Source organism: Arachis duranensis, chromosome 5 (assembly GCF_000817695.3).
Source record: "Arachis duranensis cultivar V14167 chromosome 5, aradu.V14167.gnm2.J7QH, whole genome shotgun sequence".
NCBI classification, from domain to species: Eukaryota; Viridiplantae; Streptophyta; class Magnoliopsida; order Fabales; family Fabaceae; genus Arachis; species Arachis duranensis.
Window position 1 is genome coordinate 4,014,470 of NC_029776.3, and position 9,131 is coordinate 4,023,600.

A 9,131-nucleotide genomic window follows, 5' to 3' on the forward strand; every position below is an offset into this window, starting at 1 on the left:
TTTTGCTTCTTCCCAATAATCCCAAGTTTTGTTTCAGTCTGACTAAGATTAAGGAAAAATATCTACAGTATCCTAAGCTTTGAAACAAAACGTATTCCAGTATATGTCCAACTTAGGCAATTATGTCAACTTAATTGATTCATCAATCCATTCCTTATATGTTTTTATTGTACTTTTTGTGAAAATGCTACCCAATTATCCATTCATTCAGCATCAAGTATATTCACCCCAACACAGTTCACATATCATTTTTCCTTGCATAGTCTGGCTTCTCTGGACACATTGTCATCACTAAATCGATTTTCTTACAATTCTTCAACTAGTTAACAAGTTTTCAAACGTGCTAGTTAGTATTTTGAAAGTGTTCAAGCAACCCAGAAAGATAAGCATAGGCAAGTTTTATTACAAGTGAGACTACTCTGCAACTGACAAGAGGTTATCTCAAAAGGCTTTTTCTTAACCATGTAATGATAATTTAAGTCAATCTAAATAATTTATTTTATACATACATCATATTAATTTTCAAGTAAAATGACAAATAAACCATTGAAAATTTACATTTGAAATATATTAGTCTCTAAAGAAAAAAAAAATACCTTTAAAGTTCTTCAAGATAACAAATACAAACACACTACCTTCAAATTAACTCCTATAATTATTAACTCATATTATTAGGATAACTCTTATTATTAGGATAGAAAATCTTAATTTGAACTAACTTGTCCACATTTGTTATCCTTAGAAGACTTTATTAATACTTTTTTTCTTTAGAGACTAATCTGTCCAAAATATAAATCTTCAAAAATTTATTTGTCACTTTACTCTTAATTTTATATAAAAAAAAAGTATAAGCATATCTAATCATAAAAGTAATTTTAGCATAATTAAACATAAAATAACATCAGCTTGAGAAGTCAATAAAGAAAACATTGTCTAACAACGATGATCAAACATTATTATTGTTGAAATTCAGATTATGAATCACTACTGTCTATATAATATACAAGAGTTTGAAGTAACAAACAAATTTAAGTACAGAAAACTACAACTTCCTCTTCTCTCATCTAGCCCAGCAAGGGCACCCAACCCAACACAATTACACATCATTTACAAATATTGAATCAAGCATTAATTTTGGAGATCGTTTTTTTTTTTATAGTTTTTTGGAGATCGTTATGTTGTTAGGATATCTGGAATTGTTGGAGAGTGAGTCCCAATTATCTTGCCACCGGCATCTGGGAAAGTCTCACAATCAGGGAGAGAACTAACCGTCCCATCCTGATCTACATGTAAAGGGTACCTCAGGAGATGTCCTTGCAGCTCTGAAAACTCTTCAGAAACAAATCTTTTCCAGTTGTCATCTGCAATTGCATTCACTTTACGCACACACTCCAAACTCTCTGGTTCCCTGAAAATTTCTCCCGACATGCCAAGATGCTCTGCCCACAGCGACATTCTGTAACCATAAATCTGCAGGAACAGAAACCAGCTGATGTAATTGTAGTCTTGTAATATTAAGTTTTTCCTTTAAGACATCAAATAATAATTAATTCAACTTTTGAACAGACATAGCACAAAAAGATACGACAGAAACATAGTTGAGAAGGTTGCTTATCCATGACATCATTAGTACTTCTAACGAGTTGAAAACAAGGCATTCATATTCAGTACAAGGGTGAATCCCAGATAACGTATCGAGTCATTATTATTCAACATATTTATAGGATATACTCATTTGGAACAATAGATACACAATTTTCAGCTCTGTAGCATGCTCCAGTTGTGAAGTCACATGCCATTTGAAGCTGGAAAAGGGAAATTGATCTCTACTAGGAAAGTTGCCAGAGTAATTAGAGCTTATGGAGAATACAGACCTGACCATATGGATGTCTTTTCTTCCCAAACCAGGTATAATGGGGTTGATATGCACCCATAGCTATCTCAGTATCCTTAGTGCCAGCCATAGATCTTTGGTTTATATTAGCAGACCCCACTATGACATACTCATCATCAACAATCATCCCCTTAGCATGCACATAAATCATAAATCGGCGATGCTCATATGCTCCTGAGACCTGACAAGAAAATTACAATCACACCGTGTTCTTGATCAGTGTCTACCATTTTAGATCTGATAAGAAATTATAAGGCTCAATATACTACTAACACCATATGAAAAAAAAAAAGATGCTTAGAACAAAAGTATCATGCTGTAAAAAGGCGTACAGATAAATGTTATTTATTAGAAAACTTACGGGACCATTATTTGCACTTGCAGGTTCTTCGTTGAATGCTTCCCGATTTCCAAGGCAATAAAAGTTGAGATAGTCTTGCAGGCGTACATCATCAAGCTGCATTGATTTCAATTCTCTAGCAACAAGTTGATACATCATATGCATTGTCTGGCTCTGTATAAGAAAAGAAATAACTGAGAAAATATTTGCCTTGGAAGCATTAGACTTCAACTCAAGTACTTATTCGAAGGGGGAGGGGATTGCCTTCAGAAATTGTAGTGCAAGTTTGACAGCCATTGGAAAAAATAATCAATAGTTTTGATTTTGAGAAGGATACCACATAGACAATAAATCATGATTTACTAGAATTTGGTCCCTTCATTTCCTTATTAGCAACACTTACACAATACCCTCTAAAGTTCACCACAGAAACGATCTCCCTAGACTTCAGATATAAGTAAATTTCTAACCATCGAACAATTCTGTAAACTTCATACATCAGACAATTCTATACCTGCCAAAAGAGGATTTCTTGCATTGCTCCAGTTTTGGGATCACCTTCTGGCCACATTGGTAAAACAATATAAACAGCAAATCTCTCGTTTGCTCTGATTTTACTAGCAATTTTCAGCGCCAGTTCCATGGGGATAAGATTGTCAGCCCCTAACCACACATAACAACAGATGAATTCACAATGACCAAAAATTAGGAAGAAAAAGAACAAGTCCTACAGTGGAACATCTCCTTATCTTTCTTCTTTTTTTTTACCCCCTCTTCATTAGAGCAAAAGATGTAGATATCAAGGAACTTGAAAGCAAATATATCATAAGTACAAAGGTGGCTACAATCATTATTGGAATATAATTTCTGACCATGGCTCATAAAAAATTTATTAAGTTTGGCATCAATAAATAAATTTAAAAAGAAAAAGATGGACTAGGGCATATAGATGGTAATAGGATAAAGTATATCTTTAGTCACTTAAGTTCTCGAAAAGTTTCAAAAATAACTCTGTCGTCTAATTTCATTCAATTTTGTCCTTAATCTGATGAAATAAGTTACAAATCGTCACCTGTCAGACAACTTTCTTCTTCCAACAAACAACATTCTTCATCATCATCATCATCCCAAATCCTCTATTTCTCTCTCCATAACCCTCCCATCACTATTACCCCACCACCATCATCTCCTCACCACAACAACACAAACACAAACCACCACCACCACCCACAGCACCACTGCAATTCCTTCACACACCCAACACTTTGTCTTCTCCACCTAATCCAACACAAACACTGTTCAATCCACTTTCAACACACTTTCCTTCTCTCAACACCAACCTGCTTGATGGTGACTAGATTTTTAACTCGGAACCAACTCAACGGACAACAGCCATGAAGAAGGCACTTTGTTTGGATGAGTGTGGTGGTATATTTACAATGGACTCATGTTTCTTTGTTCTCTTCGACGGAATAATGTCTGGTGGTGGTGATGGTTTGTGTTTGTGTTGGTGGTGGTGATGTTGTGAGAAGATGATTGTGGTGGGGGTGGCGATGGGAAGGGTTAGGGGGAGATATATATAGAGTTTTGGTCAGGGAGAGTTATGGTGAAAGGTGCAGAGGATTTGGAGATGATGATGATGATGAATGTTGTTTGGAAGGGAAAAATTGGAAGAAAAAAATTTGACTAATAGTTGATTGTCAAAAAATTAATAGTAAGAGTAAAATTGAAACTTATTCAAACGTTAAAGATAAAAAATTAAATCAAATTAAATGTCCAGGGTATTTCTGAAACTTCTCGAAAACTTTAAGGACAAAAAAAAAAAGAAAAAACATACTTTACCCGATGGGGATAATTTTAGAAGTATTGCCAACTATCTAAATTTTTGAAAATAACACTTTGAGTCTGACCTGCGTCTTTATAATCTAGCCATGCATATGATGAACCAATGAAGTATTGATTTTCAATATAAATGAAATGTTGAGCAGATCTGATTGCTTGAATGTATCCTGTTTGAATGCTTTTGTCTATGACCAAATTTTTAGCACAGATAAGATTCTGCATACAAAAAATATGCTATTAGAACTACAAAATATATTTCAAATCAATCCCTTATGTAAGAATTAAGATCATAATATATTAGTTTGATTTGCAAGCATGTAGCAGAGCATTCACTCAAGTCAACATTTTTTTAGTTTCCCTGCACAATAGGATGAACTGGAAGGAAAATGCCAGTTAATTAATAAACCTGCGATAAAGCAACATCAACACGCTTTGGAAATCCTTTCAGGGATCCAGAGTCAATGGAGCGGAAGATCTGCAGAATCATAAGTAGGACAAAACATAATGAAATAAATTATCTCCACAATCAAGAAAAAAAGAATATCAAGCAAGTAATATTTTCTCAGCAAGCTTGCATTATCCAACCTGAACATGCCAGGTTTCAGGATCAGCTTCATGAGAAACCCATACTCTTGGGTCATCATCTGGAACAATTGTATGCTTTTCTTTTGAATGAGGAATGGCAGGACTTGCTATCCAGGAGATCCGTTCTATTCGTATTAAAGCATCATCATGCCACTGAGAAGCTTTTTTGAACATTAAAGCAAACTCCCTCCACTTAGTAGATTTTCTCCATCGCTGCTCAAAATTAATAAGAATGTCATATGCAGCAGGCCCATCTATTCTGCAGTGTAAATCATGCCATGGTTGCCTTGGAGTCTTTGTTCCAGCCTATCACAAACAGCACATATAAGACCAATGAGAACTGCTGTAAATTGGATCTTGTTTCATGTATCTTTCTTTTATCTTAAAGTAGAGGGAAAAGAAAAGCTGAGATGTTAGAGAGGTGAGAACTGCAGTGAATTGGATGCTATTTTATGTGTAATTTTTTTTTCATCTTAATGGAAAGAGAAAAGTAAACCTGAAATGATACAAAAATGTCTTTAGAGATTCAGCAAATATCTACAATAAAACTTTTCATACAATCCAATGGTGTAGCCCTCTAATTCATCCCTGAGACTTATCATTTATTGCTTTCAAATGGAATAGTATTCATATTCAAAATAAAAATTCTATGGGAAGGAAATATATACTTGGCAGCCATTAGAGGAACCACACTACAAACCACTTACCATATAGTATAAACATTGCAACTTCAACCTCATAATTTTAGTGGGTTTGACCAAGGCGACATGGATAACATAAGTATATAATCTAAAGAAATACTGTTGAAAATCTTCTGTATATTTCACGATCAAATCATGGCTTCAACCAGGACTGCCCAGACGAAGCGGAAGAAATAAATGTAATACTTAACAAATTAATGTGTCTGATTGGGCTGACAACTTACAGGAAATGTAGGATTGTGGAAATCACCATCAAATACAGTATTAAGATCCTTGAAAAGTCGATGCTGAGGTGTGTCATAGCGACCATCACACAGATCAAGACCTCCCATAAAAACAGTTATCTTTCGATCATTACCAGGAGCCTGTGTGTCCACAATAACACACTTTTGGTGGTGTGTGAAGACAGTTCCAACAACCTGTATAATTCCAATCACAATCAACTTTAATAAGCTATCTGTCTCAAACACGGGATCATGTCATGGGGATGAATAATGCAGTTAGAAGCAAAGACATGGATAAGAAAATCAGAAATAGGAAATGTATCCATTTAATAGAAAAAAAAAACTTAGAGGACCAGATACATTTCCCATTCTCCATTTTGTGTCTACAAAAAAGACATACCCACGATTAAGAGCTTAGGCCACATAACACAGGGCATTTCACATTTGAGTATTTGACTCCACTGAAAAATAGCTCATAAAGAACCCTAGCTCCTGACAACATACAGGAGAGTGCATCAACTATAGAGAACTCAAAAGTCATAAGGGGAAGAAAGAACAGAAATACCACATCAATGCAATCTGACTATGTTATGAGCGATATGCAGATAACATCAATCAATGAAATGCAGGTTGTCAAACTCAAACAAAATTAGATTACCAAACGTTAAAATGCCTATTTATAACAAGCACTTGCCTGCTGCTTCAAGAAGCTCAGCTTGCTGCTACCATAGCGAGGTGCCAGAACACACATAACAGAGGAATGTTTAAAAAACTTCTTGGTTTCCTCATCATGAGTTTGCATCACTCCAGACTGCACCAAAAATCCCGAATCAGAAGAATAGCAACACAAGCACGCACACTTCCTCAAACAACCAAAAATTAAGCAACAACTAATTGAAGCAATTTCAAGAAGAATTAGGCCTTGTTTTGTTGGTTGGCTAGATGAATCAAATCATACTAGCAAGGTAATCAAACTTGAGATCTTGTAAACTTGAATTGTAAAGTTCAACTAACAAACCTAAACCTTGCATACTAGGGTTGGCTACATGAATCAGATAATACCGCATAGCTAAGTCCTATTGAAATGATTACAACATTAACCAAAAAGAGAAAGCAAAACTGAGTAACTAAATTCAAATTAGGGTCTCACCGACTTAAAGAAGAACTTATCATGTGAAGTCTTGTCATCCCAAACCATCAAGAGAACCCTAACCCCTTCTTGAGACTTGTACTTGAGTAACTCGCCAAGGGTCAAGTCTCCGCCGCGAGGCAAAGGCTTCGTCGGTTCTCTAACGAGCTTAATCTTATGGTAAACCGACCAGCCAACAACATAAACCATGTGATGAGCCTCGGAAATAGCGTGGCATATATCTTCCCAGCACTTCTCGTGCCTATAAACCTTCCCTCCTTCCAATTCAATCTCCGGCAACAAACCCTCGGGGCAATGTGCGTCCTGGTACAGCCTCACCGAGCTCCCTTTCCTCACCGGAAAGTACGTGTGCCGCACACCACGGTGCTCTGGATCGGCGGCGATGCCGCTCCGGTAAAGCGGGTTGTCCTGAACCGCCGTGAACTGCATCTCGATGCGGAGCGCCGCGTTCGGCTTTGGTGGCTTGCCGGAGGAACTGAGTATAGGGAACCAGCCGGAAATGGCTTCGCCGGTGGCGATACGGGTCGCCGGAATCTTGACGGTGCCCATAGTTTCGGCACCGAAGACGTCGTCGTCCTTGACGCGGAACTCGAGGTCGACGAGAGGATGAGCAAGCGGGATGCTGAAGCGTTCGTCCCAACGCGGGTTCTGAGCGTTGCGAATCACGCGCGTGCGGGCCACGGTGGCCTGGGGGACAGAGACAGTGACATAGGGGTCGCTGGTGATGATTTTACCGCGGTGGCGGCGGGCGGTGGTAGGAGGGTTGTCGGTGCCGTCAGCGGTGGCGGTATCGGCGGGTTCTGAGGAGTGGAAGTTGATGGTGTCGCAGGCGGTGACGCAGCGGCGAAACCGCTCGGAGACGATGTCCATGTTAGGTAAGTGTCGAGCCTCAATGATTTTGAGGTCGAGGTCGCCGTGGAGGTACATGAAGCCATTGCCGTTACCGGTTTCCGCCATGAAGGAGGCAGTGTTCCCGTGCGGGCGAGTGTAGAATATGAAGAGAAGAGAGAATAAAGAGAGGGTTCTTGAAGTTTGGAATGGCTTTGGCTTGGGAGAGTGGAACTGAAATCACGTGCTGCTTTGCGGTTTGCTTGCTTGTGTTGTGTTGCAGACTTTTGCACTGTCTTACTCTTACCCCGCTGGCGCCTTCACTTAATTCTATGAACGGTTTCCATCCCAAAAACCAAAATTATTTGACAACCATTTCCACCGTCATTAATATATATTTTTCTTCCACGAATTGTATTCTGAATTTCTGATATTAAAGTGGCGCAGAATGCCAGTTTATATAGTTTTTTCTTAATATTTTTAAAACAATATTATATAATCAATCATGTATAAATTCATGTTTAATAATTATTTATAATTCTTTTATATATTTTGTGAATCAATAATTAATAATTCAATAATTCTTATCATTATCATTATATTATGACGTGGTGGATTTTTTGCTAGTTTACATTTATTTTTTAATTATTTTTTAAAAAAGTATTATATAATTAATTATACATAATTAACATTTAATAATTGTTTATGCTAAAATTTGTCAATAATTCTAATATTTTATTAAGTTTAACTAACATTTGTAATAAAAGCACATGATAAATTTATTGGTAGTAAAAATTTAAATTTTTTATTTAATAAGTATAAAACAAATACATTAAAAATTTAAATTTTTTATATTTTTAATCAAAATTTTTTTAATGTATAATTTTAATATGTGTCTTTAAAATACAACATAGATAAATTCTATTTTATTTCATATTTTTTTAGTAATTATTTTTTTAATTATTCTTTTTTATATTTTAGTGAGTCAATCATCAACAAACAATAATTCAATAATTCAAATTCTATAACAAATTATATTTTGGCGCCAAGCAAGCTGACGTGAAATATTCTAGTATCAGTTTGGATACTTTTCTCTTCTCAAATTTCAACTATTTTTTAGAAAAGTATTATATAATTAATTATATACAAATTAATATTTAATGATTAATTATATTGATATTTATCAATAATGCTAATATTTTATTTCATTTCATTTTAGTAACTATCATGATTTTTTTATATTTCCATAAATTAATAGTTCTAATATTTTATTTTAGATTTTTTATATTTATGTGAATGTTAATTATATATAGTATATTGTTTTATCATTCATGTAAGTTTTAGAATCAAATATGCTCACATTCTAGTGCCAATTTACATATTGATACTAATTTTGAAAATCTTATGTATTAAATAATTAGATTTGCTGACATTTACTAAATAATTTTGGTAAAATTTATCAATTGTTATTATATTATTCTACAACAAGTTGTATTATGACGCTAAACATACAAATGTGACGCATTTTGAACATAGTTTACATACATTTTTTCTTCTTAACCATTTT

General features: G+C 35.3%; 1 protein-coding gene across 1 annotated transcript; it reads right to left on the reverse strand.

Moving 5' to 3' along the window:
- Window positions 1-929: 929 nt before the first annotated feature.
- LOC107487440 (phospholipase D delta) lies at window positions 930-7,932 on the reverse strand. The gene is made up of 10 exons (XM_016108084.3): window positions 6,737-7,932; window positions 6,281-6,397; window positions 5,587-5,781; window positions 4,662-4,967; window positions 4,483-4,551; window positions 4,145-4,292; window positions 2,749-2,897; window positions 2,256-2,408; window positions 1,875-2,075; window positions 930-1,470 (listed from the first exon to the last, which is right to left on the reverse strand). The coding sequence occupies exons 1-10, from the start codon at window positions 7,691-7,693 to the stop codon at window positions 1,174-1,176; spliced, it is 2,592 nt and encodes an 863-aa protein (XP_015963570.1). The 5' UTR covers window positions 7,694-7,932; the 3' UTR covers window positions 930-1,173.
- Between the last annotated feature and the right edge of the window lie 1,199 nt (window positions 7,933-9,131).

Bases quoted from the DNA above. Each gene is read 5' to 3' on its own strand.
- LOC107487440 (XM_016108084.3), bottom strand. From the start codon at position 7,693: ATGGCGGAAACCGGTAACGGCAATGGCTTCATGTACCTCCACGGCGAC. The intron at 5,782-6,280 runs GCAAGTGCTTGT...GGAATTATACAG, and splicing joins TGAGCTTCTTGAAGCAGCAG to GTTGTTGGAACTGTCTTCAC. The intron at 2,898-4,144 runs GTCAGACTCAAA...ATGTGTGGTTAG, and splicing joins GCTAGATTATAAAGACGCAG to GGGCTGACAATCTTATCCCC.